Source organism: Solanum tuberosum, unplaced genomic scaffold (assembly GCF_000226075.1).
Source record: "Solanum tuberosum cultivar DM 1-3 516 R44 unplaced genomic scaffold, SolTub_3.0 scf00717, whole genome shotgun sequence".
NCBI lineage: Eukaryota > Viridiplantae > Streptophyta > Magnoliopsida > Solanales > Solanaceae > Solanum > Solanum tuberosum.
The window spans coordinates 61,259-87,860 of NW_006239745.1; the positions used below are offsets into that span (position 1 = coordinate 61,259).

General features: G+C 36.4%; 4 protein-coding genes across 7 annotated transcripts in view; 3 read left to right on the top strand and 1 right to left on the bottom strand.

Moving 5' to 3' along the window:
• Positions 1–498: 498 nt before the first annotated feature.
• LOC102577521 (uncharacterized) lies at positions 499–2,885 on the top strand. Its single transcript, NM_001288157.1, is given in 7 exon segments — positions 499–678; positions 1,016–1,230; positions 1,317–1,516; positions 1,800–2,244; positions 2,247–2,256; positions 2,258–2,308; positions 2,429–2,885. Coding segments are annotated over 7 exon segments (1,347 nt in total). The 5' UTR covers positions 499–565; the 3' UTR covers positions 2,742–2,885.
• A 209-nt stretch (positions 2,886–3,094) lies between these two features.
• LOC102599158 (importin-5-like) lies at positions 3,095–13,421 on the bottom strand. The gene is made up of 20 exons (XM_006367535.2): positions 11,996–13,421; positions 11,033–11,236; positions 10,073–10,177; positions 9,913–9,978; positions 9,667–9,831; positions 9,378–9,452; positions 9,120–9,274; positions 8,492–8,627; positions 8,328–8,397; positions 8,104–8,231; positions 7,889–7,945; positions 6,538–6,723; positions 6,343–6,435; positions 6,161–6,246; positions 6,006–6,072; positions 5,851–5,917; positions 5,600–5,736; positions 5,059–5,150; positions 4,084–4,150; positions 3,095–3,721 (listed from the first exon to the last, which is right to left on the bottom strand). Exons 1-20 carry the CDS (start codon positions 13,214–13,216, stop codon positions 3,557–3,559), a joined length of 3,342 nt encoding a protein of 1,113 aa, XP_006367597.1. The 5' UTR covers positions 13,217–13,421; the 3' UTR covers positions 3,095–3,556.
• A 655-nt stretch (positions 13,422–14,076) lies between these two features.
• On the top strand, positions 14,077–19,588 carry LOC102599486 (serine/arginine-rich SC35-like splicing factor SCL30A). 4 transcript variants are annotated; one of them, XM_006367536.2, is made up of 6 exons: positions 14,077–14,178; positions 15,185–15,351; positions 15,758–15,835; positions 17,582–17,746; positions 18,180–18,311; positions 19,011–19,588. In XM_006367536.2, the coding sequence occupies exons 2-6, from the start codon at positions 15,206–15,208 to the stop codon at positions 19,330–19,332; spliced, it is 843 nt and encodes a 280-aa protein (XP_006367598.1). In that variant the 5' UTR covers positions 14,077–14,178; positions 15,185–15,205; the 3' UTR covers positions 19,333–19,588. The 4 variants fall into 4 exon arrangements, with proteins under 4 accessions (XP_006367598.1, XP_015161007.1, XP_006367599.1 ...); XM_015305521.1 differs by lacking the exon at positions 14,077–14,178 and having other exon boundaries at positions 15,331–15,351; positions 15,758–17,277; XM_006367537.2 differs by lacking the exon at positions 14,077–14,178 and having other exon boundaries at positions 15,331–15,351; positions 15,758–17,169.
• A 1,690-nt stretch (positions 19,589–21,278) lies between these two features.
• LOC102600032 (probable acyl-activating enzyme 18, peroxisomal) overlaps positions 21,279–26,602 on the top strand; it is a 6,441-nt gene continuing 1,117 nt past the window's right edge. The window contains exons 1-11 of the mRNA XM_006367538.2: positions 21,279–21,670; positions 22,262–22,391; positions 22,492–22,751; positions 23,099–23,300; positions 23,975–24,015; positions 24,433–24,561; positions 24,881–24,954; positions 25,046–25,266; positions 25,521–25,615; positions 25,694–25,910; positions 26,043–26,168. Coding sequence (XP_006367600.1) covers positions 21,414–21,670; positions 22,262–22,391; positions 22,492–22,751; positions 23,099–23,300; positions 23,975–24,015; positions 24,433–24,561; positions 24,881–24,954; positions 25,046–25,266; positions 25,521–25,615; positions 25,694–25,910; positions 26,043–26,168 — 1,752 coding nt within the window. The 5' untranslated portion in view covers positions 21,279–21,413. The remainder of the gene's footprint in view (positions 21,671–22,261; positions 22,392–22,491; positions 22,752–23,098; positions 23,301–23,974; positions 24,016–24,432; positions 24,562–24,880; positions 24,955–25,045; positions 25,267–25,520; positions 25,616–25,693; positions 25,911–26,042; positions 26,169–26,602) is intronic.

Genomic DNA, 26,602 nt, shown 5'->3' on the forward strand with positions numbered 1-26,602 from the left:
GGGGGGGGGGGGGGAGGGGGGGGGGGGGTTTGCAGAAGAAGAAAAAGGGGATTAGGGGTGGATGGGTTTGGAGAAGATGAAAGTAGGGGTGGCCGGGTGGATGATTTTTTTTAATTTTTTTTTATATAATACATATATTAGTGGGACCAATTTTTTAATAAAAAAGAAAGACGCGCTTAACTGTTTTCGTTATGCCACGTCAGCATTAAGGGGGGTATTTATTCACTTTAAATGAGATTAGGGGTATATAAACACCCGTGTAGTTGAAGTATTAAAGTAAGTTTTCGTGCCAAGTTCAGGGTTTTTTTTTTAAATGTATTTTCCCATTTATTTATTATTATATTTTGATAAATGGAAGTGAAAGGGTAAAATAGTAATGAGATGAATATGGACGGCTGGCGGAAAGGGCCCAGGAAAAGGCTGGCATCAAATGGTTACGGATTCCAAATACTTATTGATAACCAAAAAAAAAAGGCATAAAGAAAGAGTCGAGTAGGTTCTTCTTCTTCTTCTACAATCCAGATCGATCGATTATCATCAGAAGAAGAAGAATAATTTTGTTGAAATGAGAGAAATAATAAGCGTACACATAGGTCAAGCTGGTATTCAGGTGGGAAACTCATGTTGGGAGCTTTATTGCCTTGAACATGGAATCCAGCCTGATGGCATGATGCCTAGGTACATATATTTCTATTTCAGTCATTCATTCATTCGTCAATTATTGTTTTTGTTTGCCTTCAATCTCACATGAATACACCACACATCTCTGATCTCTGTGTATGATGAATACTTTGTACAATATAGGAAATTATTGTATATTTTGGGATAAATGATATAGGAAATTATTGTTTTTGTTTCGACTCTAGAGAAACAAAGTTGTCCTGGTTATTAATTATGACTTTTTATAGTGGAAGAGCAACAGTTTTATGAATTCATGTCCTATAATTGGATAGGAAGCTGATTTGATTTAGTTTCTCTTGTTAGCTAAAGGACTAACTTGTTTGTTTTCTTGCAGTGACACCTCACCAGGTGCAGCGCATGATGCTTTCAACACCTTCTTTAGCGAAACCGGTGCTGGGAAGCATGTCCCAAGAGCTATATTTGTTGATCTTGAACCTACTGTTATTGATGAGGTGAGAACTGGCACTTATCGCCAGCTTTTCCATCCCGAACAGCTCATTTCAGGAAAGGAAGATGCTGCAAATAATTTTGCCAGAGGCCATTATACAGGTTACCTACTTCAGAGACCGCTCCATCCATTTATTCATTTTCTTAACTACTTCTGTTAATGCATCTAATTTCTGCTTTATTCACAGTTGGGAAGGAGATTGTCGATCTTTGCCTTGATCGAGTAAGGAAATTGGCTGATAACTGCACAGGTTTGCAGGGATTCTTGGTGTTTAATGCTGTTGGTGGGGGTACTGGTTCCGGATTGGGGTCATTGTTGCTGGAACGCCTATCTGTGGATTATGGAAAAAAGTCAAAGCTTGGGTTTACTATCTATCCTTCTCCCCAGGTGCATAGATAATCATGTTTTAGCAAAGCACTAATACATTTGTTTAACATAGCTGTAAAGGACGAGGTTCAGACTGAATTTTTAGATGATACTTATCCATGTAGGTTGTTATCTAGTAGCTTTCACGATAATCACATTACATCTAACTGTTTGGTGTTATCTTTAGCTCATGTTCCGTAAGTTGTCATGTTTTTGTTAGTGTAACAGCATGTATAACAGTTGACAGACTAATCTGTAAATTATTTCTCTATCTGATTAAGTTGAAGCCTTTTGTTAATTTCAGGTATCCACTGCTGTTGTAGAGCCTTATAACAGTGTTCTTTCAACTCATTCCCTTCTAGAACACACTGATGTGGTTGTGATGTTGGACAATGAAGCCATTTATGATATCTGTAGGAGATCCCTAGACATTGAGAGGCCTACATACACTAATTTGAACCGACTGATTTCACAAATCATATCATCGTTGACCACTTCCTTGCGGTTTGATGGAGCCATCAATGTAGACATTACTGAATTCCAGACAAACCTGGTACCATATCCACGCATCCATTTTATGCTTTCATCATATGCCCCTGTGATCTCAGCTGAAAAGGCATACCATGAGCAATTATCTGTACCTGAGATAACAAATGCAGTTTTTGAGCCCTCAAGCATGATGGCTAAATGTGACCCAAGGCATGGAAAATATATGGCTTGCTGCCTGATGTACCGTGGAGATGTTGTTCCCAAGGATGTCAATGCTGCTGTCGCTACTATTAAAACGAAGAGGACGGTTCAGTTTGTTGACTGGTAAGGATTTTGCACTAGTTGCAAGCATTCTCTTTTCTTATCTGAACAAACTACATAAAACTTTGTAAATGTAAATGCCACCAGATCATATTATTTTTTTTGGTTTTGGGATTTGAACAGGTGCCCAACTGGCTTCAAATGTGGAATAAACTATCAGCCTCCAACAGTGGTACCTGGGGGGGATCTTGCCAAGGTGCAACGAGCTGTTTGCATGATCAGTAACAATACTGCAGTTGCTGAGGTGTTCTCGCGCATTGACCACAAATTTGATCTCATGTATGCTAAGAGGGCATTCGTCCACTGGTATGTTGGAGAAGGCATGGAAGAGGGAGAGTTTTCTGAAGCTCGTGAAGATTTAGCTGCACTTGAAAAAGATTACGAGGAAGTTGGTGCTGAAGGAGTTGATGATGAGGAAGACGGTGACGAATATTGATGTAGACCAACATCTTTGAAGGCAATGTTGGCCTGGTGCCTTGCATATGTTTTTGTTGTTATTTGCTATTTGTATAACTTCCTATATCAGTTATTGTTTACATTGTAATTTGACATTCCTTTGCATTCTTGTCTGAATATTTCCAACTACAGTGATTGTCTACATTGTAATTTGACATTCACTTCTTCTATAGTGATTGTTCATATGATCTCTACATTGTGATACTTGATCAAGTTACTTGTAGATGGTAAGCAAAGAGAGATACAAGATTCTTGACTCTACAGCTGTGACTCGAATACAATCATCGTTACTGGATTTTCCACATAAAACCTTAGAAAGAATAAGCAACAAAATAGAAGGCATGAAATAATCACATTCAAAGCAACAAATCGATCACCATTTATGATATTCTCTTTTACATATGATGTTCTCTTTTACAATAATAATATATATATGTATGTATATAAATAAGATGACTGGACCAAAACTGAGACGAGCCGACACCCTGACAACCCTTCGAATTTTACACATTTGATCAACAAAACCTCTCGCAAACCATGATCACGGATGCTCCTGTCCTTACTGAAGCAAGACTCGACCGCAAAACTTTTGATATACACATACTACAAACAAACCAAAAAGGTTTCCACCTTTGCTCGCTACTTTGACAAAACCAACAGCAGGCCGGCACATAGACTCAAAGTCCAAATGAATGACATTAATGAGAAAGAATGGAGTATCAAATTTTGATTCACACATAGCTACAGGTCCGGCAGGTTCATTGCATTGGAGAAAAGTCGTTAGCTTCCACAGCATTATGATGATAACATTGATTGCAGTGTTAACTGCTGTTGAGGCTGCAGGGATGACCATATTGAAGCCAAGGTGGCTGGTGGCAGTGTTTGCTGAAGCTGCCTCAACAGTGTAATCATCCTACTAGCAGTCTGCTCTGTTACCAGATCCCTACCGGCACATAGGACCTACAGAAAAAGCAATTTCATGTTTCAAGATGGCAGTGGCTATATGTATATTATCCAATAAAGACACAATTCAAGATCTTCAATCAACTATCTAACAGGGGTCAGGGGGCATGAAGAGGGTGAAAGACAAATGTCAGTTAAGTACCAAAAGCCAGAGATTGTGGGGTAGATGTTTCAATCACTTCACTGTCAACCCAAGGAAAGAAAATAAGAAGAAAAAAAAAAACTTGGATAAGCCTCACATCCTTGAATTTCAAATGAACAATTGGATCCAACAACTACTGGTTCAGAATTCAGATTGTTTCAAGATTTCTACGTTTTGGTGACAAGTATTATTCTTAACTTGTGGTGAAAGAACTAACCTCAGCAAAAATTTGAACAACTTTTGGAAGGTACTCATTGTTGGGACCCAGAAGTTCTCTGTCTGATCTGCAAGCAGGAAAATTAATTAAAACATAGACTCAGAATACAAGCTATCTGACACAGAGAGCAGCAATAGAATGACTTCTGTCAAAGCAGGCAAGATGACCTTGACAGATAAAACAGCCATAGCTCAAAGAGATTAACAAATATTACAAGAATGGGTTAATCACTTCCACTTCATTAGAATGGATATTTTCTTTAACATGTATTTTATCATCAAACAATTAAACCTTATTACAAAAAGGGTCCCGAGTGTCCCTGGATTGAATCCTTAGTTGGAGATTGATAAATTACGCCTACGTAACAATTAGGGAACAATTATTTTTGTCCGCTTTCAGCTATGTTGTATAGATGAGCTACCTTGTGAAACAAAATATCATATACAAGTAAGTATCATCTAGAATAGAATCGAGAGCAGCTAAGAAAAAATAAATGAGTGTAGCTATCTTCAATAAATTTAGAAACTTCATCGAACCTAAACAAAGTAACAACAAACCAAAACTGTATTTCAAGCTCCATTAGAATGTTATAAACTCCTAACCAAGTTAGAGTACACTAAATGCCGCTCACATCTTTTGGTTGGAGAATTGGTTGAAAGTGGATTTCAAGTTTTCTTACTTGAGCCTAGGGTCTATCGGAAACATTATCACTACCTTCACAAGGTAGGGTAAGGTATGCGTACACACCATCCTACCCAGACCTCGAAGTTTATGAGAAAAAGTACTTCCCTTTGTTTCAATTTATGTGAATTGGTTAGAGGAATTGGAGTAAAATTTGTTATGTGAGTCTATTTGACTTGGCTCAGAGTTTAAGACATGAAAACTTTTAAAACTTGTGGCTTTAATATGGCATAACATCTGTGTGGTTATAAGACATCTACCGAAAATACAAGTTACAGTAAACCGGTCCAATACCTTTCGACCATTGAACAAAGTTGGTCGTGAACAACCTTGGCTTCAATCAGGTCATCTTTTATAGGCAGGCAATTCAGCCAGGCAGGAATAACCTGTCAAAAGGTCTCGAATATGAGAGTCGAAATCATAACAAAGTTATTGCAAGGTTCTCCCTACAACAAGCAAAGTGCTATATGTTATAGCAAAATCAAAAACATTTGTATAAAATAAGTGGAGAACACTCTAGAAACTACAAAGCATGTGATTAATACAACACTGAAGTAGTTGATTTCCATTCTCACTATAAGGCAATCATACAAATTGTTCATAAAGAAAGCTCTGTGCCAGTCCAATCACCAATAAGATTAAATTTAAAGCCTCTAACCGCAAATTGTTATTAGAAGAAGTATTCCAAACACTTGAAAATTGATACTTGAAAATGTAATAATAATGCTCCCTTAGCCATTCAATTCAAGCACAATTATCAGAGGCATATCCTGGATAAAAAAATGGAATTTTATGCACATTGATAAATAGAAGTTAGGATTTACAGAAAAAGTACCTGGGCTGAGTCAATGCTGTCACGATGAAAATTACAGATCTTCCCTAATGCTGAAACGGCATTATCATAGGCCATTATGTTCTCAGGTTGTATAGCATTTGGATGCCTTAAAACAACATAGAGCCTTGACATAACCTCTGAATAAAGGTAATGAAATGAAGTTAAAGTAGGAACATGTTACACCTGCCACCCCCTCATACTGCTCCAGAAAAAAAAGAAAAAAAGGAAAGGTATCCAACACCACACAATACCTCCCACTAAAGACTTGAAAGCAGAGCCACCATGTTCTGCACATACACCAAGTCCATAAACAGCAGCCTGGATATGACATTGGTGGGTTTCAGATAAATGAAATAGCATGTCCAAATTATCTAAAATAAGCCAGAGCCATTTAGCATATACAAACCTGTCTGACATCTGGGCTCTCATCATTGCATGCTTCCAAAAGGAAAGGAAGATATGTGTCATAATACCTAGTTTGCAAAGGAAGAAACAGTTCCATCCAAATTCATATCATAATAGCTCCCCAACTAAAGACAAACATGTACAAAATACACTTACTTTAAAGCTGCTTCTCGGCACTGCTCTGCAACATCATCAAAGATGCAAATTGCTATTCTCCTTTCTTCAGCTGTTTTATCCTTACCCTTAATAGATGCAGGTGGGGAAGTTAATAAAAATGAGACATATGAACTAAAAGAACTTACTTGCAAGAGCTACATTAGAAACCATGCGGGACTTACCCACATAGGCATTAGATATGATGAGAGCTCATCGAAGAAGGGTAAGAAAGCTGCCTTGAATGTTTTGATCAGTGTACCCAATATTTCACCAACCTATAAAGATTTCAAAGTGATAAGCCTGAAATGCGAAAGACATGTTTAATGCTAAACAGATCTACCACTCATTCTTGAGAAACAATCTTATGTTAAACATACTTGGTCAAACACTTCTTCTTCTTGCTCATTTTCCTCCCTGAGCAATTCACCTTCCTCGGCATCAAAGTCTTCAGCTTTTGCTCTCTCTGCTCGTTCGCTCGTTCGACTTGAACTGGCCGTGATGACCTGCTTAATCTCATCCACAATGCTTCGGACTTGACCTTCATCCAAGAGTAGTCCAGATATCTGAAGTCCAGAATTCATAATAAGATTAAAATATTAAAGGTCATGAGAAAGAGAAACAGTGAAATCGTACTATATGTTACAAGACGTAATTAAGATTAAAGTGCAAGTTCAACAATCATTCACATCTCTAGTAAATACTTGTCCCCCAAGATGTTTGCTGGCTCTCCCAAGTTTTATGTCCAACTAAACTTTTTTGTAAGTGGCAAACGGATCAGCTTGCTGAGCGCACCTCGATTAATTCCACAAGGTACCCGCTACCTCTCCGGGTAACTCTATGTCCAACTCATATAAACTATAACTCAGTTTATGCAAGTAAACTATCAAATATACAGGAATTTTGGAAGTCTAGTATCATTCTCTTGATAAACCAGAATCTTTCACTAATCACACGCCAAAATGGTGTCAAAACTATGTACAGATTGAGATGGTTCAACCACAGTCATTCATCAGATCAACCTACCTATCTCTACAAACAAGTGTTTCTCACTCTACAACAAAAAGTATAAATGGAATGAAGATGATCTTTTAATGATTGATACATTTATCCATCAGATAACCTTCTATATCTTTCATTCCAAATAATTCCGAAAAAACCAGTGGGGAGTCCACTATCATTATTCCACCAAGACTTTTGCTCTACCACCTCTTCTAGCTGTGACTAAACTAAACTTACTTTTCAAGTGCTACAGCTCGATTAAACCTTGCTAATTGTCTTGTTTAGATCTCTGGGAAAGGTGTACTAGTAGGTTAAAATGATGCACAATCAATAACTAGTTTATTGTGTGAACACCAGGTAAACAATCGATGAGATTATGGAAATAAATATTCTTGCATTTATTGCTACTGCACTATTTATTCTAGTTCCTACCTCTTTTCTACTTATCATTTATGCAAAAACATATAATTATTATCTAATTTGAATGAAATTGACTTCAGGGATTTTCATCAAGCCACTGAAATCGCAAATAAGAAAAAGGTTGTATCAATCATTGTTGTGATGAGAATGTAGACTGTGTAACAGTTAATTATTTCAGGATATTGAGTATTTAAAGAAAAAAGAGAAGTTCAATGAAAGCACACCAATAATTCTACAAAACTTTTTCTTGAGATAAGTAATTCTACAAACCTTATAGCTACGGGCATCCGAAAGAAAAAAGTAACTGACCTGTAGGCACTCATTTAGTGCATCCAACATACTTGCACATATTTCAGTATCAGGCTCCTGTGATGGAGCAGAAATGTTACTAACTGGCAATCTAAAAATCAAAGTATCATAAATTCATAAAACTTATTTTTCAGACGTTACCAATTTATTTATTTTTTAAAGAAGATCAAAAAGTAAACAGCAACACAACAAATAATTAACCAGTTCAAGTCAACCTTATGCAAAGCTTCCACCAAAGCTGGTATTATGTAGTCGGATAACTGCTTGACGTAGGTCTCGTTTCGGCCCTGAGCAATCCCTTTCTCTACAGCTAGTTTGGCAGACCGTAACAGCTCTGGCATAGCTATAACCAACATACATTAAAATATCAGTAATTTGCAATATTATAGAAAAAACTAACAAACTAGAGGAGAATTAAATAGACATAACAGAAATCCACCTGAAACCGCAGCTTTCCTGACTTCCTCATGGAAATAGAATTTCAGAAGCGGGACTAATGTCGGAGCGACCTGTTTCAAGAATTAACATACTTGTTTACTCAAAATGCAATACAAGATTTCACTCAATAGCATATAAAACATGCAAGCAATTAGTGATGCCAACCTGATCAATCCATGGGTAGAAACCTTCCTTTAGCTCGTCAGCATAGCAGCATAGCATATTACAAGCTGTAGCCTTCTCCTCTAGGACACTTGTTTTGATGCCTATCCTTTTATCCCCAAGAGTTATGGTCTCCATGCTGGCATCACATAAAACTTAGACAAAGGCCGAGGAATCTACAATTCTCTTATGCACTACATGGTGGGCCATACATAAACAAAGTCCTAAAATAGCAAACTAATGAAACTAAATAAAGGTTACAGATTTAATTGAATTCCATAAGAGAACATCAGTTGTTGATGCAAAAGAAGCGACCACTAGCATCACATCTTAGAATTGTAGTGACTCAGCGTCCTCGTCAAAAACTGATGTGAGTAACCCTCTTTGCAACTATACTAAACATGGGAATATACACATACCATATCTAGTGACATGGGGAAGTATATAGCAATTTTACATGAGAAAGCTGTAAGCCCAAAAATATCACATGGCAAATTATTTGTCAATTCTGACTTCTACTCCCCTTTCAACTTTCAATACAAGATTGATTATAAACAATTACTGCAACTTAGAGGAATGCCAAAAACATTCTCAATTATATAGAAGGTAAATTTCATTCTAAAATGTTCACCTATCGTCATCTGACTCATCAAGTTCATTGTCTGAATCTGCAGATGATATGGTTACATCAGGCTTAAGTTGAGCAGATTGAAGCAAAGGAGGCATGACTACACTCATGTATGGAAGGAAATCCTGTCCCAAACACTTGCAAAGTCTGGCCCAAGCCTACAATGTAATAAAATAATGTAGCGTGATCATAACGAAAAAATATACTGTGATCATGTTGAAATGAAGCTCCAAGGTTTAAAATCAAGGGAGGTACCCACACCTGTAGCATGTAACTAGTAGTTGGGTCGTCCGTCTCCATTTGTGATCCTTGCAATGACATAAGCACTTCCATAACCTTAATGACAACAAAGTATTAAGAATAAGCTGCATGGTATAATGCTTTGAGAATTGGACCAATCTGGATGAAAACGCGAATTAAGCCACACATCTATAAGGGGACTAGTAGATGCGTCCAACCATATAAAACTAGAAAGTTATAGATTAAATTAAAACTGGAGAACATAGGCAGGAAGTACACCATAGCCATATGTTTATATTCTCATACTGACCTGCTTTGCGTCATCTCTGAATTTATCTTTGCCAACAGCCATCCCTACCAAACTTATGCACTCCATGGCTTTGGCTCGAAGCATGCGATTAGATTTGTCTGTTGCATTTACAAGGATAGTTTTCAAATAAGGCATTACAGCATCATAGTACTTTTGGAAGTGCTCCTGTAAAAACATCACATATTAGACATTATACTCCAAAGTGGACTCGAGATATTATTCAGAATAAGTGCAACAAGGTAATACCTGGGATGAATCAGCGACTGAAGCCAAAGCAGTTAATGCTCCCTCTTGCACCATTTGTTTTCCATTCTGCATTTCAGAAGATATAATGAGTAGGATAAGAAACTATAAGTTTCGTGCACTAGTCAGTGATTTTATAATATGATGTTCTCTCATGTCAAACCTGCAGAAGTACAAGAAGTTTGCTAACTATTCCATCTAGATAAGGTGTCAGAATTTCTGGTGTGCAGTTCTCACTGAAGTTGAGAACAGCTGATGCAGCATGTGCCTGTGAATATCCCAACGGAAAAAGAAAAGTTACCGCTGATGTTGCATGCATCTGAGGTAAATATTTAATATAGTTCCATAAACACCCTTGTTACTTTAGAGTAACAAATATCCAAATAAATGAAGTACAGTGTACCATTCAAAAGCCAAGACAAAAACTACATTATCTCAAGAGGTTTATTTTAAAAGAATTATCTAACATTCTACATATCCATAGATATACATGTCACAAGGTTGTGTCTAGGAAGATATATTTTTGAGCAAAAAATGACCATCCTCATTAATTGATTAGATATGTTAACATATACTCCCTCCAGTCCTTTTAACTTGGGCACACCCCTTAAGAAATCTACTTACTCCTAGAAAGTAAGAAGTATTTTTACCAACTTACCCTTAATGAAATGGTATATTTAATACAGTTTCTTGGTTACATAAAGACCCACTTATCTAAATAGGAATAAATTTGGAAGAAAACAGTTACTTACAGAATGAAAATGAAAAGGTAAAAACATCACGTATATTGGACCAAAATGAAAAGGCAAAAACACCACTTAATATCGACCGGAGGGATAGATAATAAGAAATCTATCATTCTAAATTGACCAACCAAATATTATACTAGAGTAATATATCTTTTCTTTTCTTTTTTGATAACTGAGAAATCCCTCAGCGTAGACTAAATAGATAATGGTCCAACCCTCTACCCTTATCCTTAAATACCATATGCTCTTAGCACTAGATCAATGCCCTGGAGGCTAAAGTAATTAATATGAGTATTATCTTCTGCTACTATTTAAAACACATTTTTACGAAGCTACAATATCTAATGTGGGTTCACCATACCACCAGGACAAACCTGTACTCGTGGACTTTGAAAATTATCCATCGCTGTCGCTAGTGCTGGCAATACACGGTTATGATATTGAACCTGCAAATCTGGACCCAAGTCAGTTGACAGCTGGCCAATTGCATTAATAGCTGCCCACCTCACTCGAGGATGAGGATCCTGGAAAGAATTGAGAACCATGTTGACCACTTGCTCTAAATTCTTAATCATCACCTGTCATAGGAAATACAGCACAGTGTCGTCAAAGAAAACTAGTTAAAAATCATAGAAGAGTAAGCAGAAGTGTTCAATTCAACAAACAAACATTGGTTGAGTATACAATCCAATAATTGGAATTAAGCACTTGGACAAGCACCACCGCAGGAAACAACTCAACGCACCAAAAGTAGTTATATTGAACAAATACTCCACCCATCCCGAAAAAGGAAAGGCAGGCTTTGGAGTACAAGGTCAACATTGTGTGATTTAAGACATAATTCTTTGACTTCTCTTTTTCTTTTGCAGAAAGGGGTTAGATTCCTGGAAACTACATTAGAAATACTTCAAAGCATAATTTTTTTATAGTTGTAAACAATTTAAAATGTTTTCAAAAGTAGTAGTCAGAGACAATCTTAACCCTTGAAGTAAAATGCTGAAAGCAATAAATGACATGCAGCAAAATATTCAGTTACGATAGGGTATGTAGGACAACAAAAATATTAGTGCACACATACAAACACATCAAAAGGCACCAAAACCTACGAAACAAATTCAGTGAAACTGTTTTTGAATTCATAAAGAAAAGGTCTTCAATAATTATCAATCAACTAGTTGGCTATAAGAATCAGTTTGTCCTTTCTCAATCCTCAAAAATGTTGTTCTTTCCTACTTTCAGATGGTAAATATTTTTCAGACTCTACATATTAGGGCCCATTTCACTAAGACTTAATCTTTTACATAAATAAACAAAGTAAACAAGTTTCTCATTGGTACCTTTGAGCAACCTTCGGCAATCTGAGCAAGGGCAATGAGAGCAGCATGGTGCTTCTGCCACTCGGGTGCAGCCAAGTAAGCCGGCAACTGTTCAGAAGCAACAGGAACAATTGTGTTACCGCCCAGTGCAATGGCTAACCTATCCAAACACTCCTGCCCTACACTATAATTACTTGTTTCCCCTGCATCCTCGTGCTCAACTTCAGCACTATGCCAAAGAACTTCATCCTCCACATCTAACAACATCTTCATCAAAATAGCAAACAACCTACTAATAAACTGCGGCAACTTCCTCATCATTCCTGGGGCACGTTCCCTGGCCTCAGTCAATGTAATCACAAATTCAATAGCCAAGTGCCTGGTCCCCTCTTCTAGACTCTCTGCCTCGGCTATTTGCAACATTGCCCCTACAACATCTACTAGTTGTCTCCTCAAGAACCTAGGCTCAGTCCCTGCTAATTCAATCATCAATTCCAACGCTTCTTGTGCTGTGGCCTCTTGACCAAGGTTCAAGGCCTCAGTCAAGGTACTCATCATCCCAGGCAATAGATCCTGAAACCTATCCCTCTGGCTTTCGATTGCTAAACACTGTATGAAATTGATTGCAGCACTTAATGCAGCGATCCTGACATCAGGATTGGAGGAATTGTTCAAGTTTTGCAGGAAAACTGAATGCAAATCCTTTGTATAGGGAACCAAAATGTCACCTATATACTGTGCTAATTGAGCAAATATAAAAAAAGCAGATTCCTGTAACTTTGGTGAATCGCTAGTAACAGAGTGAAACATGAATGGCAATATTTCAGGCCATTGATTTTCAGGGAGAATAGATGAAGCGAGTTCGGAAATGGTGTCACATAACTTTTTGATAATGGATTTAGATTGTTCATGTTGGATACATGTGAGTAGGAGTGACTTAATAGAGGACTGGGTAGAGTGAGTGAGTTTTGGCCAGATGAAGTCGTCATCCCGAGTAAGCAACTTTCGGAGGAGTATAGCTGACATAGCACGGGGCTCGATATGTGGGGAGGTGGTGAGAAGGTTAGCAAGCTTGATAGCGAGTGAATTGGGATCATTCTGCTTGATGAGGTTGAAGATTGACTCTGCTTGGGATCGTTGTTCGTTGGAGGTTGACATGAGATGTGAGATTAGAGTTTCGAATGGTGCCGGGTCGGCTCCGAGTATGGCCGCCACTTGCTGCTGAGTTGACTCAGAATCCATCACTGATAGATAGATAGATAGGGTTGCGACTTCCGAGAGAGCTATGTATATGGCGGCTCTCTGCTCTGCTATGGAGGAAGGAGTGGTGGCGCGGGGGTTTTCTCTCTCACACACACACGTCCAAATGGATATATAGCAGCACGTAAATGGAGAGGGAGAATTTGGAGGGTTTTCGTCTTTGAAATATCAGGCTTTTTTTGAGTTATCAAACAAATAGTCTGGATAATAAATACTCCGTAAATGTTTTATTTAATTTGGTAGGTATTATTTATTTTATTACTTAGTAATAAACGCTTAAAACTGTATAAAATTGAACAAATAAACATATTTGTTTTAGATGAAATAATACGTTGGATTCCAAGTATGATGCAAATTGCTATAATATCAAGTAAGATTGGGCCAACTTTTTAGGTAAATATCTCAATTAAATCAATTTTTATTTAATACTTGAATGTGCTTATTTGATGTATTATATAAATAGATGAATATAAATCTTCGGTAAATCTAATCAATTACTACTTGTTTCAGAATTTTTCTTTTTTGTTTCTATACCTTCGTAATATGTTAGAAAACTTGAAGGCCCTTAAATTAATCTCTCAATACGGATGCTAATAACTTTTTTATTTTAATGTATAACATCAATCAAGGTCCGAAAAAATATTCTTGAATCTTATATTATATCGCATAAAAAGTTTCATTTTATATCAACAATTGATTTGATGTGATGGTGTATTTACTTTTTTCATTTCTTGTTTTAATCTTACTTATTATTTAATAATTTTATATTAATATTTGTATCCTGCTTTTTTATAGGTTTATTAATAATAATAATAATTTTATATTTTATTATTCAAGAGGGTCAAAATAGATATATAGTGCCCCGTTCAACGTTTGCCCTAATAAAGCTCCAATCAGCTCAATATCTACTGTCACCGCCGCTGCAAAATTCTTGTTAGCCGCAGGTATATTTCTTATCCTCTATGTGTATTCCTCTAGCATGTAATATTTACTCGCAGATGTTCTAGTTAGGGTTTCTGAAATTTATCCTTTATTTTCCTACGAATTCAGGTCGTATCTTTTGGGGTAATTCTATTTCATCTTTGTTTTTGATTGTTTGCTTTGCTGAAAAATGATGTTTTTTTTTTTCGAAAAGTTCCGGTAGTTGGGAGGATTACATTTTTTGTTGTGGATTACCTTTACATGCTATGCCTTTTCAATTCCTTGTATAAGACCAAAAAAGTGTTCTTTTTGCAGTTATAGATGTCTTTCGATGTTGGAACCACTAAGCAATTTGAGAATGATTTGTTTTACTTGTGCTCTTTTTTTAGCGTTTGGATCTGATCCTTTAGTTGTTGTGAAAGAATTTGTGTTGTGTTGAGAGTTGTTTTAGTAAATAAATAAATGAAAGAATGTTTGGACAACCAAAAAACTATCTTTATAAAAAGGGACTTAAATAGTTCGGAATCCCCCTGAATTTGGCACCTTATTCTGTATTCACTAAAATGTTGTTGGTCCTAATTACCCCCTCAATGTGGTATTTTGATAGCCTTTTTAGTTTGTGTTTTCCAACTTAATTGTGTTTGGACCCCATAAATAGAAAGAAAATGCTTTGATTCCGTCTTGTTCTAGTTTGAGAGGAGCTTGGACCTTTATTACATCATGTCTCTTGTTTAATAGGTGGAGCCGATGGAGAAAAATGAAGCAAAACATTCTTATGATTACTAGGATTGTGATAATCATTTTATACCTCATCATAAATTATACTAATACTGCTATTATATGCTTATGGGTACATGTTAAATATAAGATTGGCGAAGGTCGGGTATACATGCATTTTTTTTTCCCAGGAACAAAGCTTCTTTACCCTGATTATGCTGGTTTTTGGACGTTTAATCAAACTGAATATGTTTTGATTGCTATTTTTTGGTGTCTATATATTAGTCTTCTAATTCGATGAACTGATGATAGATCTCAACTAATCTGGTGAAAATGAGGGGAAGAAGTTACAGCCCCTCACCCCCTAGAGGTTATGGAAGGAGAGGAAGGAGCCCAAGCCCCAGAGGGGGTCGCTATGGTGGTCGTAGCAGAGATGATCCGACTACTCTATTAGTGCGCAATCTTCGCCATGACTGTCGGTATGCATTTTGTCAACATTTTATTCTTGGAGCATACCAGACTCATTTTCTTTTAGCTTAATCTGTTAAGCTGTTTTTTCTTTGTGGAGAAGTGATTGATTACATGCTTGTAATGGATGCTGTGTGCACTAAATTAGAAAACATGCATAGGATTTTTGTCTTGGGGACACAGCATGGGTCCGAAATAAGATTGAAGAATGTTGGCCGCATGAAATCTATTCTCTCTTTGTAGCCATCTGTAGGGACTACTTACCTTCTTCTTGCCTTTTTGAGTAAGAGCTAAAATTGGTCCTAATAAACTGTTACAATTCCTATGATTAATTCAGTTACATTATGTTAGGTTTAGGTGTTCCATGAATTCTTGCATGTAGCATGTCGTTCCACTTACTTTGCTGTTTGTGTGCAGGCCAGAGGACCTCAAAAAACCATTCGGGCAAATTGGTCCTGTCAAGGACATTTACTTGCCAAGGGACTATTATACTCGGTGAGCTTGTCTTGCATTGTCTTTATCTACACAATTCTTTCCCTCCTTGAAAGAAGAAGAAGAAGAAAGAAAGGGAGGAAGAGAGATCTCATAGACAAGTGATGGAGTTATTACATTCAGACATTTCATATCTTTAGATACTTTGTCCTATACAGTCCAACGTATGGCCTTTCATCTTTTGGAACTAGATATTTTATATTTTAGTTTTTGAGAGTCAATTCATTAAATTAAGTTTGACTAGGGATGGCACATAGGGCGGGTGGTTGCGGGACAAACCCTCATAACCCACGGAGACTTTAATCTGCCCTGCTCCGCATAGACTGATTCATTGTTTTCAACCCGCCTTGTGCTCTGCCCCACGTAAAACCCATCCCCCACCCCCGCATAATTTGCTATTTTTTTATAAAAAAAATAATTCACGGAAGATGTTTTGAAGAATGGAATATAGTCCTTGAGTTAAATCTCCTCTCCTAAAACACCCATTAATCACATTATTGATGTCCAAAGTAAACCAAGTGCTTCAGCTTTTATTTTCTTTGTTACCGTCGTTTTCCAAGCTACTGTATCCCATAAATATGTCATAATTCTTCATAGCTTGGGCAATTGAAGGGGTAGCAAATGTGTTCTTTTTGCTGGAAGTAGCCAAGGGAAAAGCTTGGTTATGCCGTGATTGCACATTGTATAATTGTTTATTAGTTTAAGCTCACGTAACGCCGTAACGATAATTGATGTCAGTTTCTTGTGGAGTTGAGTGTGTGTTGGTCTTTGCACGCCTAAGAAAGTTCAGTATTAAAATTTATTTTTTTAGTATTTTTCTTTTTCTTAAACCCGCAACCCACATCATTGTTGAAACTATTTGAACCTGCCAAAGCTTAATCCATAGCTTTAAACCTGCCCTGCCCAGTTGCCATCCCTATGTTTGACATAGAAATTTCTGTTGGCTTTTGTTTATTTTTTATTTTGTATTGGGTTCTGTTGTTTACTCATTGTTATGTCATGTTGGGTAACACTTAATTAAAGTTGTTGAGATGTAGCAGTGATACTAAAGAGTTTTGGAGACTTCAAGTAGTAAGAGTTCTGTTGACACTTTCAAGTAGTAAGAGATGTAGCAGTGATACTAAAGAGTTTTGGAGACTTCAATCAAGTAATAAGAGTTCTGTTGACACTTTCAAGTAGTAAGAGAGCTCTTGACAATCAATCAAGTAGTAAGAGTTCAAGGTGATGTTAATGGTAGTGAAGATTGGAAGGAATATGGATATATCAATAGAATGTGAAGATTTCAAGTTTTCACGTCTTGAAGAATTTCAAATCATCTTTAAACTGATACACGAAAGGTCAGCAGCCATGTGCTTGCTTCTGTGCTTATCAAGGCGTTCCAATTTTATGGGGATTATTTTAGGTTTGTTGTTTTCGGGCTGTTTGAAAATATTGGAAGTATTTAGGCAAGTCTCTTCTTACTGCACACTTTTTTCTCGTAGAAAATAATTTGATTTTGACTCCAAATATGTTGGTTTTTATTCTAATTGTTGGGGTGAGTTTACCCGTCAGAGGTTCCTTGCAATTCTGAAACTCAAACTTGCTCCTGACGTTATTCTAAGTTTCTAACTAAGATATTCAAATAGCCCTCGAATTCTGTAGCTTGGATTAACGCCCACTCGCTGAATTGTACTGTAATTTGATTAAGTCTTTAATACATTTTCTTGTGTTCCCTCTTCTCTTGCTTGTCCTTCCTCTTTTACTTCACAGTGAACCACGTGGTTTTGGATTTATCCAATATCTGGATCCTGCTGATGCAACAGAAGCTAAGTATCAGATGGATGGTCAGGTTTTCCAAGGTCGGCAACTGACAGTAGTTTTTGCTGAGGAGAACAGGAAAAAGCCTCAAGAAATGAGAGCTAGGGAGCGTGGAAGGTAGTTTTTTCTACTATGTTTGCTCATTCTTGAATTCTTTAGTTCACTTGTGTCTTACTTGAACAGTAGTTTCATGTGGTTTAGTTCCGAAAATTGGTTGTGGGAATTACTATCTCAAAGGATGAATTTGTTTTTGTCTAATAACAAAAGGATTAATTTGTTTGTGTTTTGGATGTTCTCTTTTAGCCAGTCATTTCTGTTGCTCTATCAAATTCTTGGACAATAGAGTTGTAAAGCCTCTGTTACATTCTGTATTTTTCTCATTATTAAGTCCTTGTTTTTTCAAATCATGGATTTTAATGAAAATCGATGTTTTTCCAAATGGCTAGTTTCTTAGTCACAAATTTATATGTTTATTCTATTTTAGTGCCTATAAGGATTGTCATATTGCTTCTTTCCTGAGATGTTAACACTATGATGTACCATCTTGCAGTGGTAGGGGTGGCCGCAACTATGATCGGAGAGGTACTCCCCCTAGGCACCATAACTCTCCTCGGTATTCACGATCTCCACCTCCCCGTGGCCGTGATTACTACTCTCCACCTAAGAGAAGGCAATACTCAAGGTATGCTTATTAGACACAAATGTGATATAATTGAAATTTTGTGGTGATTGATGGAAAATGAACCTTGCTTGCATTAGATCATTGTGAATGACAGACAAGGTCTTAATCACTTAAAGTATCTCTCCTAGGAATCAATATTCTGGTTTGTGAAGATATGTTGCCTCCGGTTTCTTCCTACACTGTGATTTCTTTTGGTTTTACCTTTTACTCAAACCTTATGCATGTTTGACTCTAGGATGTTGATCTGATAGCAAGATAGATCAAAGTGAGTAAATTTAAAAGCTTCAACATTTCCCTAGTCTGCTACAGCTAGCTTGAACTCAAGCATTAAAACCCCTTCCCATTCTCAATTTGTCAGCAGTGTGAAGGGAATAGCCTTTGAGTATTGAGAATGTTGGGAACATTGTCTATAGTAAGTGAAACCTGCTTTATTGATTTCTTAGGTAGGATCAATTACTTTCCAAAAAGTTTTCAGAACTCACTCACCTTTTTTTCTTAGCTTCCAAACTTTATTTGAGCGTTTGGGTGAATTCTTTGCTTCTCTTATCCATAGAATAGAAACTTGCTGAAACTAAGCCGTATTTGCAACTTCTAAACATGTGACATTTCATGTAAGTACTGGAGTTCCTTGGTTAATTATTTGGTCTGGATGTAGTTGCTCTGATTTGTGATATGAATATTTATCTCCTTCTCTTGCAGGTCTGTTTCGCCTGAAGAGAAAAGATACAGTCGTGAGAGATCATATTCTCCTCGTGGTGGTCAGGGAAGGGCATACTCACAATCCCCTCCTAGGGAGCAGTCTCCACCATTCAATGGGTCAAGAAGCCGCAGTCAAAGTCCAGTCAGGGAGCATTCTCCACCTTATAATGGTTCAAGGAGTCGCAGCCGGAGTCCAGTTAGGGCACGTTCTCCAGTTAGGGGTCACAGCAGGAGGCAGAGCCCTAGTCAAGGCCATAGTAGGAGCCCTGATGCTGTTCATTATTCCAGGAATCCTGACCATGACGTGTCCCCGAGACACTGAAGACTCTCCTCTTGGTGACGAATGCTGTAGTTTGAACTACATGATGTGATTTTCTGTTTAATTAGTTTTGTCATGGAATTCAGCAGTTGCATGTAGTGACAATCCATATGGATTATTTTACCGACTTGCTTCTTTTGCTTGTTTGTACTTTATTAGTACTGATGGATATGGATGACAACATTGCTTTCTCTTCATGTGTGAGTCACTTGACTGATGTTCTTTAGACTGCGTATATTGCAATTGTTGCTTCTCTTCACTTGGATCATGCGCTTACAATCTGTTTGGTTTGACCAATTATTTTGCCCGTACTGTTTTCTCATTTTTTTGAGTTTAGTTTAATGATTTCCGATTTACATGTACTTGTATTCTTTGAGCTGTATGGATGATATATTTTGGAAGGGAAAAAAGTTGAAATACAACTACTCTATGGATTTAGATATTCGAAGTATGACTTGTTTTAATTAAGCACTTAAATACACGACAATGACTCATTTCATCGGAAGTAAATTTAATTTGAAACTGATTTCACAAACAAGTTTGTGAGGAAAAAAAAGGCTACTATTTTGAATACGTCTCTCCATTTAAAATCACATGTTCCAACTAACCTTTTCTTAGTGCATCTCCAATCTAATTCTCTATTTTACTCTTCAAATATAGAGTTTTCTATTTTTTCAGACAACCAACTCTAATCTAATTCTCTATTTTACTCTATAAAAAAGAATCTTTTTCTCTCTCCTCAATATTATATTATTATTTATATTTCATTCTTATTTCTTATTTCATAATATAAATCATTTATTCTTTTTTCCCAAATAATTACTTTATATAATTTTTAATGTGATATGAAATTATATTTTATTCTAAATTTTTTAAATAACATAAATTGCAAGAAAATATAATATAATACATTTTAAACCACGCTGCTCACCAATGTGTAGAAGCCTCGCAACATCTTTAGGTGTTGGTGATCTCAAATATCGCTCACCAAAAACCTCTACAGTAGCTGGACAAAATCTCTTCATACTTTCAATAGTAGTTGACTCTCCAATTTTCACGTATTCATCAGTGGCATCCGCTGGCAAACCGTATGCCAACATTTTAAACACAACGGTAATTTTTTGCAAAGTAGATAATCCAAATCTACCCAACACATTAATGTGTTGTTCGAAGTACGTATCGTGATCTTTAATTGCATCAACGATACGAAAAAACAAATTGCGGGACATTCGATAACGACGGCAAAATATTGTATCATTAAAGCTTGGTGTGGCTGAAAAATAATCACGAAATAAATTATCATCAGCCGCCTCACGATCACGATTGATTACCACATGACCTGGAATGGAACCACCTATGAAAACTTCATTAGTATGATTTTGTAGAACTTGTTGGAACATGTAGTCGTTCATACGTAGCTGATTTTCTAAATTATTGTTGTGATCAATTAATTATTATGTTATGTATTGTATTGTATTTTATCTTGTATTTAAATTATTATGTTATGTATTATATTGTATTGTTATCTTGTATTTAAATTATCATATCATGTATTGTATTTTTAAATTAAATTTTTTCATCTTGCCATTTTAATTTTGCGTATTCTTTATAATGAAAATTAATAAATAAAATAAAATTTTATTATTCACGAAAATTAGAAAAAAAATTAAAATACTATTTATTTCAAATTAAAATAGTATATATTTGAAAAATATTATATTACATTTAAAAAAGAATTATGAATATTAGATATTTAATTAATGGAATTATATGTAAAATAATATGTTAATTAGAAAGTAATAGAAATAATAATAAAATAATAAAAAAGTGAAATAGAGAGTGTGAATAATTAGAGGGTGATTTGGAGGTGGGTTGGAATGCCCATTCTCTATTTTACTCTTCAAATATAGAGAATGAAGAGTAAAATAGAGATAGATCGGAGATGGTCTAACTGCTAACCTTTCAAAAGTAGGTGCCAACCCCTCTCAACTCTATTATCACGGTTGACCTGAAGTTACATAAACAAGGACAAGCATAAGAGGATAGGAGATAGGAGAAAGAACATTTGAAGGGAAATTTTGAAAATGGGAAAGAGCATAAGTGAAGTTGGGATGGAAGATTTAGTAAGAGCAGGAGTAGGAGAGGAGGAGGCTAAATGGTTGATGGCAGAGCTGAAAGCTGCAATTGCTAAAGTGGGTTTCTCTCAAAAGGAGTTATGGCGTGAGGTCACTGCTCGGAAATTGCTCAAACCATCACACCCACATCCGCTGCACCAGCTTCTTTACTACTCTGTTTACCATAACTATCACAATGGCCCACCTTTCTATTGGTTCCCTTCTCTGTAATCTCTCTCTTTCCCTTTATGGCTTTTCATTAAAAAAAATAATCATCTTTTTCATGTTCTATGATTGTTGGTTTGTGATGGCTAATTACTTGGACTAATAACAGCTGTAAATTGTTCTCATTCTGTTGTTGTCATTTTGACAAGTGATGCTCAGGTATTTAGTTGAAAACGAAACTGAATGTATGTTGAGGATCCATATAGCAGTTGTTATCCATCATATTCTGAAAATTGTATTTGGCTTACTTCCTATGGATTTCCGAGTTATTGTTGAAACTTGAAAGATGCATTACATAGGTTTACTACTGTCCATTTAAGTGATATGTTTCGTCGGTATTTTCCCTGGCTAGACACTTTGGATCAAGGAAGAGTAACCTGACTCCGTTAATGGAGAAAACTTGAAGACAAAAAAGTTACTATCAAACAGTTGAAATTGCACTTTTTGTTACATTTTACACACAATTTTAGCAGTTATTAGTTTTTTCTGAAAACTTATACAATGTTGCTTGAAAGTGTTTTAGTTATAAAAACTTAGTTTTTAGAGTTGCATATTTGTTAAATCTCATCTGATAAACTGCTATCTCTATGCAGGAATGAATCTAGATACACAAATTTGGGCCGCATAATGGAAACTCATTGTCCAAAGCTTTTCGGAGCATCATACGAAGACCCAATCTCGAGTTTTAAAGAATTTCAGAGGTTTTCTGTTCAGCATCCTGAGGCAAGTTCTTGTTTCAATTTTAACTTAGAATTTCTGGCTGCTGAGATTTTATTTCACATTCTGATCATACTTGGAGCTTATAATTTGAGAAGTTTTTCAGATTTACTGGTCAATTGTTTTAAAGGAACTTCCAATTCACTTTCTGGAAGCCCCTAAATGCATCTTGGATTTTTCTGACAAATCAAAACGTGGAGGAAATTGGCTTCCTGGTTCAGTTCTAAATATAGCCGAGAGTTGTGTATGTTCGAGCAATTACAGCAACAAGCAGGATGATTGTGTGGCCATTGTATGGAGGGAAGAAGGGAACGATGATAAAGAAGTTAATTGCATGACATTGAAACAGCTGAGAGAACAAGTAATGTAGGTTCCGACTCCGCATTGTAATATCTCTTCATTCTGTTCATATTTGGATGAATGAAGTGTATGTTCGCTAATTGGTTCTGGTGAAAGTAAAGTCATCAACTAATTAATTGTTCTTGTGGTTCATCTCATGCACTATACTCTCGTCTTGCATTTGATGTTATGGATACAATATATTTTCCTGCCTTTGGTTTAGGTTTTCTGATACTATCTTCAGGCAACATGATTTGATTAGTTGTCGTTCTGTAAAAATACATTGGCATACGTCCCTCTACATGCTCCTTTCTTCTCATAATAACTCTTTTCTTAATTGAGAAGACATTTTAAACTCATTATCTCTTCCACAGGATGGTTGCAAATGCACTGGATAACATATTCTCAAAGGGAGATGCAATTGCCATTGACATGCCAATGACCGTCACAGCAGTTGTTATTTACTTGGCCATTGTTCTTGCTGGATTTGTGGTAGTATCAATTGCTGATAGCTTTGCTGCACAGGAGATTGCAGTCCGTTTACGAGTGTCTAATGCTAAGGCTATATTTACACAGGTACTTCTATTTTCTAGTGAACATAAAATGTTAAACCAAAGGAGTTCCCTATGGAGGAGATAGATGGGGACACTTTCCAGAATATTTCCTGCATTGAAATGTTAACAATATGAATCCATCAAGAGATGGTTTTTCTCTGCCTATTTAACAATTAGTCCTAGGTGTTCTTCACTAGATTGGCCTTTTCCATACATATGTTTTTTTTTCCTTTAGGCGGCAATCTCTAAAATTCTTCCTTAACTAGTTTTCAAGGACATGATATTTATCTCTCTCTATATCATGTCAGGTCTGTAATCCCCTAACCGTTTGTTAATGTCTTACACCCCTGGTGTAAATCTTCCCTTATTCCCTTTTGAGTTATGATCAATCAGACAATGTTACAGGATTTGAAGTTCCGCAGACATACGAATAAGAAATCTCTGGCTTCCAGTTTATGTTTAAAAAAGACATTCAACTTACAGGACCATATTTTGATCATGAATTATGAAGTTTTGGATGAATATTCAGCTTTATTATTGTCTATGAGTCTGTTCTAGTGTGAGTTAATATTGTAATCTAATAACCAATAAACGAAAGTAAATATTGTCTAGTTGGTGACATTAATCTTAATATCAGTAGAGCTATTTAACTTGTGTATGATTATTTCTAACATCTAAGCTTTATGAAAAATTTAGGATTCCATAGTGCGAGGAGGCCGAAGATTCCCCTTGTATAGGTAAGTGACTAATGTTATGCTGGATGGTAAAACTGTGAAAATGCACACAAGTTACCTGCATAGTGTCTGTCTTTGGTTGGGTATAGAAAGTTGTGAAAGCCCTTCAAGGAACTGATGAGAAAATTCATCTTCCTCCCAACCAAAAATTACGCATTCTTCAGCATGCAAGAGAAGAAAGAACAAGAAGTTAACGGAAAAAAAAAAAAGACAACGGCAAAATACTGTCAGTCGAAGTTCCACTAATAAGGAATTAAATAAAAAGAAGGGAAGGAAATTCAAATGCCATTCCTCCAGCCATTGATTTTTGTATCATTTCACCCTTAAAGAAACAAATATATTTGCTCTTGAACTATGGCGGAGACATAGTTCTTTCATGAACATAGTTAATACATGGTTCATTCTCTCAAACTCTTGCAGTCGAGTTATAGAAGCTGCTCCACTTAAAGCTATTGTAATTCCTGCAACTGGGGAGGATGTACAAGTTCAATTAAGGAACCAAGATCTTTCATGGAAGGATTTTCTTGCCGGTGTCAGTCACCTTCCCAGGTAATATAATGACTTCTTTTCTTCTACAACATTTATGGTGAATATGTTCTCTAATTGATAAATTATTGTACTAGTGTTTATGACCCTGATGATGGTTCAAAAATCGTGAATCTATCTTGACAATATATAGCACTTTTAGCGGCAATCCAGGGTTATGCTGGATTTGGTCTTTTATTCCCAACTTCCTCAGTTCTCCAAGGATGTCTAAATTTTGCAAAATTGTATAAATAATTGCTGCGAGCCTGTGACTATCAAATAATATCTTTATTTACCCTTGATGTAAAAATTTAAGCTTTGATTATATTTTCTTCTCTGGCAGGCCAAATTGTTATTTTCCGGTTTATCAATCCATAGAATCTGTTACCAACATACTATTCTCATCAGGAACGACAGGTAAATTGCCCTTGCTGAGACTACATAATTTATTTTTGGCTGTGCATTTTGTGTAGCTTGTTGATTCGGTTGATCGTTTTGCCTTTGTCAGGAGATCCGAAAGCAATTTCTTGGACTCACCTGTCTCCCATTCGATGTACTGCTGATTCATGGGCTCATCTTGATATTCAATCTGGTGATGTTTTCTGCTATCCCACAAACTTGGGATGGGTGATGGGACCAGTTCTACTGTACTCCTGCTTTCTAACTGGTGCAACTCTAGCTCTCTATCATGGATCTCCTCTAGACCATGGTTTTGGGAAATTTGTGCAGGTGATCGACTGAATCTCCTATGCAGAAAGAAACTTTTATCTTCATATTCATTTAAGGGTCTACCAGACCTATACTGAAATCTTTATCTTTTGTTGAATGTTCGAGGCCATTAAATGTGTTAGCTAAGTATCTCTCGGCAACACAACTTCCTATAGTAGCAATTTTTACTTTGATCACATTTTGTAAAAACCTAATTCAGCTGAGCTTGTGTGTCTAAATTTTATTTATTCTCTCTACCCTCCATGTGTTAGTAGGATGCAGGAGTTACTGTCTTGGGGACTGTTCCTAGCTTAGTGAAGACTTGGAAGAGTACTGGGTGTATGAAAGGCCTCGATTGGACAAGGATAAGGTACTCCTTGAGTTAAAAAGCTAAAGATATATAAGACCGATTTGTCAGTGGGACAATCTAACATGAAAGCATCTGCAGGATGTTTGCTAGTACTGGAGAAGCCTCTAATGTTGATGATGACCTTTGGCTTTCTTCAAGGGTGTACTATAAACCCATTATTGAATGTTGTGGAGGCACAGAGCTATCATCATCTTACATTATAGGAAACCTTCTTCAACCACAAGCTTTTGGAGCATTTAGCTCTGCAACAATGTCCACAGGATTTGTCATCTTAGATGAAGATGGGCGCCCTTATGTTAGAAAACTTTACGGCATTTTAAATATCTTCAGTTTATTGAGAACTCACATGTTTTTTGAATCCTTTGTTATTTTAATTCCTGGATGTTCTATTCATAATGAGAAAATATTTTTTTAAACCTGTTTCCAGCCAGATGATGAAGCTTGTGTTGGTGAAATTGGCCTGTTTCCTACCTATATGGGAGCTACTGATAGATTGCTGAATGCTGATCATGAAAAAGTGTACTTCGAGGGAATGCCAATATACAAAGATATGGTAAGCACATGTCGTAGAAAAGCAGTTTTCTTTGTCCGATTTTCCCTACAACACTTAGCATTGTACTATTGAACTATGTGAAATTGAATTTTGGATTAATTGTTGATTGGCTCATTCTTTACTTCCTAGCTTCGGATATGGCCTTTTATGCTAATAAGGTTCATTTCTAGAGAATGAAATGGTTCGATCAACTAGGCATGATTTTTCATGATAATTCTGACAGTTGACTCTCAAATTCTTTTGCCAAACAAGAGTAAAATGGTTGACTACAGATTGCAGATGATAGACTCAAAACTCAAATTCTTTTTCCATATTTTAATGGGATAAGTTCTGTTCTGTTGAGTAGCTTTTAATTAAGTAACTTGATCACTTTCATTGCTGTTGTAACTTATACTGAAGTCCCCCCCCCCCCCCCCCCCCACAAAGCAACAAGG

What these genes read in the sequence shown, in the direction of transcription:
- LOC102599158 (XM_006367535.2), bottom strand. Translation starts at nt 13,216, where the DNA reads ATGGATTCTGAGTCAACTCAGCAGCAAGTGGCGGCCATACTCGGAGCC. An exon ending in CACTAAATGAGTGCCTACAG is followed by an intron (nt 6,724 to 7,888) that starts GTCAGTTACTTT and finishes TCTGGACTTCAG; the next exon opens with ATATCTGGACTACTCTTGGA. An exon ending in TGCCGAGAAGCAGCTTTAAA is followed by an intron (nt 6,073 to 6,160) that starts GTAAGTGTATTT and finishes TTTGCAAACTAG; the next exon opens with GTATTATGACACATATCTTC.
- LOC102599486 (XM_006367536.2), top strand. Translation starts at nt 15,206, where the DNA reads ATGAGGGGAAGAAGTTACAGCCCCTCACCCCCTAGAGGTTATGGAAGG. An exon ending in AATCTTCGCCATGACTGTCG is followed by an intron (nt 15,352 to 15,757) that starts GTATGCATTTTG and finishes GTTTGTGTGCAG; the next exon opens with GCCAGAGGACCTCAAAAAAC. An exon ending in CCAAGGGACTATTATACTCG is followed by an intron (nt 15,836 to 17,581) that starts GTGAGCTTGTCT and finishes TTTACTTCACAG; the next exon opens with TGAACCACGTGGTTTTGGAT.